General features: G+C 39.5%; 1 protein-coding gene across 4 annotated transcripts in view; it reads right to left on the minus strand.

Moving 5' to 3' along the window:
• Positions 1–8,475: 8,475 nt before the first annotated feature.
• Positions 8,476–12,973, minus strand: part of RBM46 (RNA binding motif protein 46) — a 64,132-nt gene continuing 59,634 nt past the window's right edge. For 2 of the 4 annotated variants that reach the window (XM_055336203.1, XM_055336205.1), the window contains one exon: positions 9,301–10,383. Coding sequence is in view for 1 of the 4 variants with exons in the window: in XM_055336206.1 (XP_055192181.1) it covers positions 9,082–9,281 (200 nt within the window). In the remaining 3 variants the exon portion in view is untranslated. The other 2 variants (XM_055336206.1, XM_055336204.1) reach the window with 2 other exon arrangements.

The following is a 12,973-nucleotide window of genomic DNA, read 5'->3' on the forward strand; positions in this document are numbered from 1 at the left end:
AATTTAGATCCAATCAGGCAGAAATTAAAAATCAATTGAATGAGATGCAATCCAAACTAGAAGTCCTAACGACGAGGGTTAACGAGGTGGAAGAACGAGTGAGTGACATAGAAGACAAGTTAATGGCAAAGAGGGAAACTGAGGAAAAAAGAGATAAACAATTAAAGAACCATGAAGACAGATTAAGGCAAATAAATGACACTCTAAGGAAGAAAAACCTACGTTTAATTGGGGTTCCCGAGGGCGCCGAAAGGGACAGACGGCCAGAATATGTATTTGAACAAATCCTAGCTGAAAACTTTCCCAATCTGGGAAGGGAAACAGGCATTCAGATCCAGGAAATAGAGAGATCCCCCCCTAAAATCAATAAAAACCGTTCAACACCTCGACATCTAATAGTGAAGCTTGCAAATTCCAAAGATAAAGAGAAGATCCTTAAAGCAGCAAGAGACAAGAAGTCCCTGACTTTCATGGGGAGGAATATTAGGGTAACAGCAGACCTCTCCACAGAGACGTGGCAGGCCAGAAAGGGCTGGCAGGATATATTCAGGGTCCTAAATGAGAAGAACATGCAACCAAGAATACTCTATCCAGCAAGGCTCTCATTCAAAATGGAAGGAGAGATAAAGAGCTTCCAAGACAGGCAGGAACTGAAAGAACATGTGACCTCCAAACCAGCTCTGCAAGAAATTTTAAGGGGGACTCTTAAAACTCCCCTTTAAGAAGAAGTTCAGTGGAACAATCCACAAAAACAAGGACTAAATAGATATCATGATGACACTAAACTCATATCTGTCAATAGTAACTCTGAACGTGAATGGGCTTAATGACCCCATCAAAAGGCGCAGGGTTTCAGACTGGATAAAAAAGCAGGACCCATCTATTTGCTGTCTACAAGAGACTCATTTTAGACAGAAGGACACCTACAACCTGAAAATAAAAGGTTGGAGAACCATTTACCATTCAAATGGTTCTCAAAATATACCCTAAAAACTATAGAACACTTCTGAAAGAAATTGAGGAAGACACAAAGAGATGGAAAAATATTCCATGCTCATGGATTGGCAGAATTAATATTGTGAAAATGTCAATGTTACCCAGGGCAATTTACACGTATAATGCAATCCCTATCAAAATACCATGGACTTTCTTCAGAGACTTAGAACAAATTATTTTAAGATTTGTGTGGAATCAGAAAAGACCCCGAACAGCCAGGGGAATTTTAAAAAAGAAAACCATATCTGGGGGCATCACAATGCCAGATTTCAGGTTGTACTACAAAGCTGTGGTCATCAAGACAGTGTGGTACTGGCACAAAAACAGACACATAGATCAATGGAACAGAACAGAGAACCCAGAAGTGGACCCTGAACTTTATGGTCAACTAATATATGATAAAGGAGGAAAGACGATCCACTGGAAGAAGGACAGTCTCTTCAATAAATGGTGCTGGGAAAATTGGACATCCACATGCAGAAGAATGAAACTGGACCACTCTCTTGCACCATACACAAAGATAAACTCAAAATAGATGAAAGATCTAAATGTGAGACAAGATTCCATCAAAATCCCAGAGGAGAACTCAGGCAACACCCTTTTTGAACTTGGCCACAGTAACCGGAGAAGGACAAACAGTGTATGTTCTCATTCATTTGGGGAATATGAATAATAGTGAAAGGGAATATAAGGGAAGGGAGAAGAAATGTGTGAGAAATATCAGAAAGGGAGACAGAACATAAAGACTTCTAACTCTGGGAAATGAACTAGGGGTGGTGGAGGGGGAGGAGAGCGGGGGGTGGGGATGAATGGGTGACGGGCACTGAGGGGTACACTTGACTGGATGAGCACTGGGTGTTATTCTGTATGTTGGTAAATTGAACACCAATAAAAATTAATTTATAAAATTAAAAAAAAAATAAAGTAGGTTAAAAGAAAAAAAAATAAAAACATATGAGGATATAATTATCCTTCATCCAAGATATAGAAGACCAGGAATCAAGCAAACACCTTTGCAACCTTCTATGTTCTAAAAGCACTTGCAATCTTTAGCAAGCCTGATGGCTGATGCCGGGTGGTTTCATTTCTTGTTTCTTTTTTTTTATTATTTTTTTCTCTCTCTCTCTCTCTCTCTTTTTTTTTTTTTTTTTTTTTTTTTTTTTTTTGGTCCTCATAAACTGGAGGATGTTGCCCCCTTCAGGAAAACTCAGATAAAAAAAAAAAAATCTGTTCTAGAAGAAAAAATGTGGGGAGAAGCCCTGGCCTGCCCAGGGGGCCTGTTCACGCGTCTCCCGGGCACACGCTCCTGTCCTTAACGTTTTATTTGTTCGTCCGTCGGAGTTTGCTCGTGTTTGGGGACTCACGCCGGTGAGGCCGCCCACCGTGGCCTTCCCTTCCCAGAGCCCTGGATGCACCTGCCGCGTCATCCGCACCGAACTCGCAGCTTCCGTGCCGACAGCTCACTTCTTCACATTTTCAGAATCTTAGATACTCAAAATTTCAGATTGTCGAAATTTTAATCCCACACATTCTTTTTTTAAAGATTTTATTTATCTATTCATGAGAGACACGGAGAGAGAGAGGCAGAGACACAGGCAGAGGGAGAAGCAGCCCGACGTGGGACTCGGTCCCGGGTCCCCGGGGTCACGCCCTGGGCCGAAGGCAGCGCTAAACCGCTGAGCCACCCAGGGATGTCCTGATTCCGCAAAATTTTAGTGATGAAGGGAACCAGCACCCTGGGAGCGGCTGCGCTGTCCCGAAGGCAGGGAGGGACAAGCTGCCCCTTTCAGAGCAGGAGACGGTGGCCCTTCTAGATGTTTCTAGCAGGAAAGGGTCTCAACACGGGGACAGGGAGCACTCATGCAAGCTGCTGGCTGAAGGCGCAGTCCCGAGCGACCGCGGCCCCTGAGGCTCCGGGCCCCCGCCAGGTGCTCCAGCGCCCCGGCAGGTGCAGCAACCCTCCCCCTTCCCCCCGCAGGCGCCCCGGCAGGTGCAGGCGCCCCCACGCCCGCCCGCCCGCCGAGCGCCCCGGCAGGTGCAGGTGCCCCGCCCCGCTCTCTCGCAGGCGCCCCGGCAGGTGCAGCACCCCCCACCCCCGCCCACCGGCCGAGCACGGGGCTCGCACCTGCTGCCCGAGGCGCACGCACCCGCCGACGTCGGCCGCCGCGAGCCCCGCGTGGGAGGCGCCTCGGCCCCGCTCCCCTCCCGGGGCTCGGCGAGCCCAGCGCCTTAGCAGAACCGGAGTCCGGCGGGAGCTGCGGCCCGAAAGGCCGGGGAGCGGGGAGCGAGGGCACCGGCGGGAAGCGGCTCTCGGGCGACCCCCCGCGGCCCCCCGCGGCCCCCCAGCGCCGCCCCGCCAGGCCGCAGCCCGCGCCGCGCGTCCCCCCGCCCCGGGATGCGAGCCTGGCTCCCCAGCACCGCAGCAGGGCCCGGGGCCCCCCGCCTGCCCCCGCGGCGCCCTCCTCATCCTCCCGCCGCTCCGCTGTCGCCGCCTGCACGTGCTGTGGAGGGGGGGGCCCGCGAGGCCATCCCCGTACCCCCTCTTCTAACAGGAATACCACGCCCCCCCGCCCCCCGCTCACAGGACGAGTTTCCCTAGTTCCACACGCCGTCTCTTGCAGGTGGGACACTCCGATCAGGACCCGCCCTGTGCTACTCCAGGCCGTGACCGGGGGCACCAGAAGGCCAGACAGCAGATGCTCAGTGGCACTGGCCTTAGATTCCTTAGGCATCCAATTCAAGGGTCAAAGATCCTTCGGTGAGGACAATCTGGTTTGCATTCCCCTCTCCAGTGTTCTCTGAAGGTTGCCTTTTAAGAATTACCTATGGTTGAAGAACATTCTGCAGAGCCCTTTTGTAAGAAGTGCCCAATTGCCTAATCGGAGCTGAGGTGTTCACCTCACAACATCTGTGCTAAATAGGATTCTGTGCCAATTCTGACGCTCACCTTACTCACTGAGGACTGGCTATTGGTGTGGACACTTACGGTTCTCAGTGAGATCTGTTACCAGGCCATCTAGAAGCTTTGACCTAGAGGGAGCTGCAAATATTGGCCACTCAGTCCTGCCTATTAGCTCCGAGAGGACAACGTAGGCTCATCCAGCACTACTCACAACAGGCATGAGTAGGCATAAAACATCCACCTGCTGAAGGACGAACATAAGGAGTCTACATACTGGATACTATCACGACATCATCAAGGATAAACTCCTGAGTGACAGAGGACACCATTTCTGCTTGATAGCAGCGCTCCTGCTGCTCTCTTTCCGGAGAAGGGCTTCTCTGGCTGGTTTTGGAATGGCGGTATCAGGGTATAAAAGGTCCCTGTGAAGAACGTGTAAGTGTAGAGAGACACTTAGCTTATCTAAACACCTTTTAAGACTTTATGTTGGCCTGGATTACTGTATCACCTATTCCCATGACAAAGGAAGAACCCTCCTGTCCCAGCAACATCACCTTTCCAAGGCTGCTTGGAAACACCAGAACTTTTGTATTTAGTATTTTCACCGTTGGGGTGGACTCCCTGTTGGCTCATCCTTTGGCCCTCTACTCCTGGTTCTCTTTTCTATCTAGTTTTCCAGATCCTTCAACACACCTCTTGCTCTCCATAAAGGGTTGCATCAAGAGCTCAAAAAATAATTCTCCTGGAATTTATTTTTACTTACAGCTAACTTGCAAATTATACTATTCTCTCATTATAAAGGCATGGATAATGTGATTTTGTTTTCGTTATTGTTCTGGATAGTTTCTAGAGGATGGCTAAAGAGACTTGGATTTTGGTGACTTACATTACCCTTAAAATCCTAGGTTCCCATTTTTTTCCCCCTTGGCCAACCTGTTTTAGGAACCCTCCATGATACAAGAGATTAAGAGACAGCAGCATAGCAAGAATAAAACTTTAGTATTCTTAAAAAAAAAAAAAAAAGACTTATTTATTCATGAGAGAGAGAGAGGCAGAGACACAGGCAGAGGGAGAAGCAGGCTCCATGCAGGGAGCCCAACATGGGACTGGATCCTGGGACTTCAGGATCACACCCCTGGGCCAAAGGCAGGCACTAAAAGCAGGCTGAGCCACCCAGGTGTCCCACTTTAATATTCTTTACACCATTTCTACTGGACAGCAGTGCTACTGAATATTTCAAGTACACGGGACCCATTGAGTCAAAAGCAGTGAAGTGCAGAGCTGCTTGCATTGCTGCATTGCGGTTACCACCTGGGTTTATTTTTTTCCCTGGGTCCCTACTCAAAACCCAACTTGTGGTTAGTCATTAATCACTGATGTATTTGGGTTCAGATTAGGTTTCTCTAATGTATTTTGAGTTTTCCTAATGTATTTGTGTTCCGATTAGGTTCCTAATGTATTGGTGTTCAGATTAGATTCACTAAAGATCTTCATTTTGTTTCTGAGAAAAGTTATAAGTCTTCTTACTTTAAATGAAGATCGATGATACATTAAACAGTCACACTGTGTCTGGAATAAGGGGAACTTTAAAAGTGTGATCCTATCTGCTTTCTCATAATCACTTAAGTTTTTCGTATAGCCTTCCACTGTTTGGTATGCAAGGATAAGTACATGCAAATGTTTACTTCCTCTTTATCCAAAATACAGATTATACACATACTTCTGACCTTTGCTGTTTTCCACTTAACACTATCTCTTTCTATATTAGGAATAGTATCTCTTTTGTATTTCTTAATATGCACCAATAAATGTATTATTTTAGTCCCCTAATGATGGGTATTTAGGCTACAAATGTTTCGATGAATCACTTTTTAAATAGATCATTTTGCACACACATGCAAGTATATTCCAGAATGAGGACTGCAGGGTCAAAAGATTGAAATATTAGTGATTTTTGACAATAGCTGCCAAACTGCTCTTTATATAAATCAATTTATAATTCCAGCGGTAATATAGGAGAATGCTGGTTTCTTTAAAATCTTACTAAAGCCTTATCAAACCTTTGAATTTCTGCAAATTTGAACTTTTAGTTTGTACTTGAGATAAAGCATCTTTTCATACATTTAAGGGCCTCTGTTATCTGCCTATTTTATCCATTTTTTCTCGAGTAGATTTTTTTTTTTAAGATTTTTATTTATCTGAAAGAGAGACAGCGCTTGGAAGGAGAGGGACAGGCAGACCGAATGTGCGACTCAACAGAGGGTTACACCCCATGCCTTGAGCTCATGACCTGAGTTGAAATCAAGAGTCAGACACTAAACCTATTGAGCCACTCAGGTGCCCCTTGAGTGGATGGTCTTTTATTGATATTTTACACTAGTAGAGATCAGCATTAGCCATTTGTAAAAATAACTTGCAATTCTTGTTCAACTTTATCATTTGTCTTTTGACATATGCTTTCTTGCCATGCACATTTTTTTTAAATTGGACTTGCCAACCTTTTCTATAATGACTACTAGATTTTAAGTCATAGAGAACTCTTTCCCACTGTAACACTGTAAAAGAATTAAACTAGAGAAATAAAGTTAAGCTTTCTGCATAACCTTCTGATGTTTACGACAGTTTTTATGCAAAACAGATCATCGCTACATAACAGGATCTACTCCACATCTCAGCCATGGTCCCTTGCACAAAGTTGCATAGAGAACCTGGAAAAGGGCTGCCTTTAGAATTGTTTCCCCAACCAATGAGCTATATCAAATAGCTAAGAGGCTTATCAATAATAGTTTATGATGAACTAACCAGGAAAGCCCTTATTTGAATCAAAGGCCTTAGACTATAAAAATTAAAGCATCAAGTAATTAGCAGCTACATTCACAAGCCAAATGAAATTTCATGTGCAGTATGAACAAAATTAATTGCCCATCTATAATATCGTATAGAGACCATGTTTGACATGAATGTACTGATTTCTAGATTTCTGCTTGAAGGAAGAAGAGATGAAACACTGGTACAAATAAATTAATAGTGTATGATTTATATAATTATACTCAAAATCAGCTACCAGTTGTGTGACTTCTATTTGCCAGGTGTTTTTTTTAACATTATTAGGTGTATATCACCCCAAATAAAAAAACTGAGCTTGAGCTCGAAGAATTGGTGGTGGTGATCCAGTAGGATAGCCAAAGCTAACATATTTTCCATCATGTTACTATGGATCTCCAAATACACTGTGTGTGTGGCTGGTAAGCACTCTCAACTGTTTGTGGGTTTGTGTTTTATTGAAAATGCTATGTGGGAACTTGTAATTATGATTATTTGGGCCATTACAAACATTTCTATGAAAAGCGATATCAATGTGTTTTCCTTTGGTCTGGAATCTGAGTCATCTCTGTATCCCAAGGGTTAGCACAGTAGCTGACTAACAAAACAAAAACTCCGTATATGTTTGCCAAAGGAGTGATATGAACCTGTAAGTCACGGTAATTAAATTGCAATATCTATGCAATCTATGTCAGGAAAAAATTAATTTTGGTTAAGTATAGTATCTATGTTCATTTAAATGAGATTTACGGCAATAACCCAGAAAGTTAAGTACTGCATTCTGTTATATGGAATAAGCATCATATAGAAGGGGAAAAAAAAAAGACTACAGTTGACCCTTGAACAACAAACATGGGGGGCTAGGGGCACCAACTTCCCCACAACCCCCACACAGTCAAAAATCCAGGTATAATCTCTGACTCTTCAAAACTTAACTACTAGCGGTCTATTGATCTGAAGTCTTACCAGTAATATAAACAATCTATTAACACATATTTTATATATGTATTCCTACAATAAAGCTAGAGAAAATGTTAAGAAAATCATAAGGAACATACATTTATCACACTATATAAAAAAATCTTGCATAAGTGAAGCCCAATTCAAACCTGTGTTGCTCAAAGGTCAACTGTAATTTACTCTCCATATAACTTCTGCCAGAAACTTAAGCCAGCAGAAGAAATATCTGCAACCATTTCATATCCTATGTACGCAAATTCCATGTCCTATGCTGCTGTTAACAAAGTTAATATCTGGTATCTAAGAGTGAAAAAAATTTTGTCCCTGATCATCAATTATGTAAACCATCATTAGAAATTCATTATATATGTACATTACTAAACCATTAAACAGTCAAAATGCCTAGATTCACTAAATATTCATAACAAAAAGGAAATTTCACCTGCTTCAACAAAATATTTCTACTATTAGCCCCTGAGAAGGATTCTGTTTACAATGTTTCACAAAACTAACAATTTTCTGTTTCCAGCATCCTTTGCTTTGGTCCCATGAAGACACCTATGAAAAGGTCAAGGTGACTGTGACAGCTAATTTTTTTACACATACTAATAAACAAAAATATAACACATGCATATTAGAAGCATCACGTATTTAATGTCAAAGAATTTGAATTCAAGTACAAAAATTAAACAACACATGATTTCAACATTAAAAAACTGTTAACACTTATTATTCAAACAACTATACAGTGAATATCAAAAACACAAAAGAAGCATAACTATAAAAACCTGAAATACATTAACAGCAAAATTAAAATTTATTTCTATAACAAACAATTAACAAAAATATTTCTAATTATTTTCAAGGACCACAATGGTAGAGTGCTTTTCCTTTAGTACTGCATAAAATTTGTATCTTAATCTTTTTGCCCTTCATTTCTTTCTACATAATAGATGCTTATGGTTATATAATTGTTAAAATCTCTAATACAGGTAGTGATCCTTGGTAATCAAATCTAGCATAACCATTGTCTGCCAAGTGCTTAAATATTTGTGAAATGCTATTTGGCAAAGTTATTATGCAAAAATCTAACACAAACTATTGGGTTCTACTGTCCACTCAGGAATTAGAAGTATTTAAAATCCCAAAAGTTTAAAAAGAGGAGTAGTTTGCTATATCTTTATCAAACGAAACCACTGAATAACTTTTTAAACTTAGCATTTTTACAAGTTCTACAACTGTCGGTTATTCGGAATTATGGTTGGTTTTTACTATGTTGAAATAAATATGTATGTATCATTTTAAAACCAAGTGTGCAAACCCGATTCTAAAATAAAACAACATTTTAATTTGCATGCTTTACAAAGAAACTTCCATACTCAATGTTTACAGTATCTTCTTCAGAAGAATGAGGCCTGATTGGAGATATATAGTCGCTGTCCAACATGGCTGCCATTAGTAACTGATATTGTTGGTGACAAGGGATAGCTTGGATAAGAATAAGGCCTTGAAGTATAAGGAAGCACGCTGGGAGTTCCAGAAGAGGGAGTAGCACTAACAGGGGAAAGACTATTTATTGAGCTGCGACGGAAAGTGTAGTCTGTAAATAAATACATGAACAATTATGCTGCACATCTTTATGGATACAAATTTAATTCAAAGAGACAAAGCATTAAAACCATAATCACAGTTTAACATAATGTTCTAACATTCAAAATCGTACTAATACTATTTTGCTAGTAAAGAGTGTTTCAGCATTCACTAAATTGCAAATCCTGATAGTTTTATTACAGTCAGTCTTGTTTCTTTCACTGACACAACAACGGCTTCAGAGGTCTTACTAGAATGCATTCTTGGGTATCTTTTACTTGTATATCTATTCATTGTTTTGTGTATTTTTGATCACAGAAAAAAGAGAACCTCTGATTTCTCTTGTCTACAATGCACCTCCTTTTAAATTTGGTTCTGATGCTAAGGGGTAGTCCATGAAGAAAAGATAAAAAAAAAAAACAGCAAATTCATATTTGCTTATCCTTTTTGAAACTGTATTAGGCATCAAATCAGCAGAAACATTCTCCCCTGGACTGCAAAAACATTTGGTGTAAACTAACTGCCCAATATTTCATTATTTAAATACTAATATAAACATCTGTATAACTCAATACACCAATTTAACATTAGAGTTCCTACTTGTACATAAAACAGTAAAATGAATCATGTTTATAAAATAAACTTCAAGAAACCATTATCAACTTATAGCATAGAAAAATCCAAAAATTAAAAACAAATTTTTAAAAAACCAGTTATATTTGAAATAGTTATTCCACATTAAACATTCATCTTATGCACCAATAATTTCCTGCTTCATTAATTGTAATGTTTATATGTGTGTAAGAATATTAAAGACCAAATCTGTAAATCCTGTACTTTCCAAAAACTCAACTATGTTCTTTGGGGTAGAATAGGCCACGGGTCTGACAATAACTGTAAGATGATTATTTATAAAAGTCATGGTGTTTCTGGGAATGAAAGAAAAGGAATTAGGTAATCTAATGTACAAGTCTTTTCTGTATTTTCCTGGTATTATAGATGAGGCCTAAAACATATGAGCATTAACTTAATGTTGTCATGGGGCTTAATATTTAGCCAACAGGAATGAGATCAACTGCAGGAGAATAAGCTCAAGCAACATCAGTAAGGACCTAGTTAAGAAAAAAAAATGGAAAAAATAAAAATCAGTTAAATATAGGTTTAATTTCTAGCACTGTAAAACTCTAACTTGATTAATTTTAATGGTGCCATAAAACCAATAAAAGCAGTCTGTTCCAAGAAAACAAATACGTTTAAAATTTCCAATTCAAAATATTTTCAGTATTTTGAAATTGGGTAAGGAATAAATTACTTTGATACCATTTGCTTTTTTAATATCCAAAGTAGGATAAGTAGTTGTCACAGAATTTTTCTTCTTCTCTTATGGATACACTTTGCCTGAAGGGTATGGTATTTAGTCGTAACAGAAACCTTAGTGCTCCTGTAATTTAAATTAATTGCTTGCAAAGTTTTGATTCTCTCCTCCTAAAGAATATTACACAAATACAATCAATTCCTTATTAGACATGCATCTATGATACAACTAGCTCTTTCAATTTTTAACAATGTGGTCATAAACAATATAATTTAGAAGAGCAGATCTTTAGTTACACTTCTGTAGGTGGGGAAAATGCAGTTTTCAGAGAAATCACTTTCAACTTTGGGTTTATATCCATGCAAGAGTTAATGCAGCATATTCTTTGAAATCTAGATAAAAGAGATAGCTTCAGGGAACGATTTTACAAAGAAGATAGCAAGACAACAGACTACTGGCATAGTACCTAAGTCTGAAAATGGGCATTTTTAATAGTTTCCTACTGTAAAGCTTTAATTTAAAAATACACTAATCAACCACTGTTTTCCTACATTTCTAAGGAAACTAAATTAAAATACAAAATTAAAAGCTGACTTTGATGACCTCATTCATACAGGATGAATCAAGAGAAAAAAAAAAATCTCCCCCTAACGCTACAAAGATTAGGAAATGAAAAGCTTCAGTGTTCATAAGATTTTACAAGCATTTCAAAAATAAATTTTATTATGGCATAATAATCTAAATATATTCAGAAAAAATCTAGGTAATTAGAAAATACAATACACATCAAACTTAAGATAGTAACTACTGGCATAAACCTAGATGAATCATCTTTTCCTTAGATCTAACATACAATATATAGCACAGAAAATAAACATCAACAGACATCACTGATTTTTATGAAACAAGTTAATAAGTGAGTTAGAATTCCTAGCATGTACTTACTTGCCCCTCCCCCCTGGTTTTTCCCCCCAATGAATATCCTTAACTCTTCAATACCACTGTTTCTGTCTCAGACTTGGATCCGTACTCCCCCTTCCCCTTCTTAAGGGAATGATAGAGCCAATTTCAGATTTTAAGTTTTACACTGAGAATGATTCAATTGTCTTAATACTTTTTTTTTATTTTTTTTTATAAATTAATTTTTATTGGTGTTCAATTTACCAACATACAGAATAACACCCAGTGCTCATCCCGTCAAGTGTACTTTTTAAACTGAGGTACAATTTACATACAGTGAAATGCATACATCCTATGTGTTCATTTCAATGAGTTCTGGTAACTGTTAACCTAGGCAACCAACCCCTAGAACAAGATATAAAACATAGCCATCAATCCAGAAGTTCCTGTGGCTCCTTTCCAGTCAATAGCTCCTCTGTTGGAGGCAACCACTTCCTGACTTCTCACTACAGCTTAGATTTGTCTGTTCTTGGACTTCATATAAAATGTATTTTTAAAGCACTTTTAAATCTAGCTTCTCTCAATACAATTTCTAAGATTCATTATGTTGCATCAGTTTATCCCTTTTAATTGTTCAGGAGTATCCTGTCGTACATATACAGCATAACTTTTTTTAATCCATTTACCTACCTGTTGACAGATAAATATTTGAGTTGTTTCTAAATTTTGACTATTATGAATAAAGCTGTTATGAACATTCTTATGCCAGTTTTGTGGATATATGGTTTCATTTCTTTTGGGTAAATAGGAGTAAAACTGGTGAGTTATAGGGCAGACAGGTATTGCTGAACGGTTCTCCAATGTGACCATTTTGCATTCACACCAGGAAAATATAGAGCTCTGGCTGTTCCACATCCTCACCAACATTTGGTATTGCCAGTGTTTTGAATTGTAACTATTCCAGTGATGTGACATAGTATGTCATTTCAGTTTTAATTTGAATTTCCCTCATGACTAATGTGTTTAGCTGCCCATCTGAACATTCATGTTCTTTAGTAAAGTATGTTTTCAAGACTTTTGCTCATTTTTATTTGTTTGACTATTTATGGTTGGTATTAATAAAGCTTTTAACTAATCAAATTCTCTAACTCAAAATCATAAACCAGGGATAGGCTGGTCCTCAGAAGTCTCTAATTCCAATCACCTCTTTCACTGAAGAATGACAGACAAAAGATGGCTGATTGTTGTATACTCCCACAGTTAAATGAAGAAAAACAAGTTAAAAATTGGGCCTCCTGGGATCCCTGGGTGGCGCAGAGGTTTGGCGCCTGCCTTTGGCCCAGGGCGCGATCCTGGAGACCCGGGATCGAATCCCACGTCGGGCTCCCAGTGCATGGAGCCTGTTTCTCCCTCTGCCTGTGTCTCTGCCTCTCTCTCTCTCTCTCTCTCTCTGTGTAACTATCATAAATAAATAAAAATTAAAAAAA

Source organism: Nyctereutes procyonoides, unplaced genomic scaffold, assembly GCF_905146905.1.
Source record: "Nyctereutes procyonoides isolate TBG_1078 unplaced genomic scaffold, NYPRO_anot_genome, whole genome shotgun sequence".
Taxonomy (NCBI): Eukaryota; Metazoa; Chordata; class Mammalia; order Carnivora; family Canidae; genus Nyctereutes; species Nyctereutes procyonoides.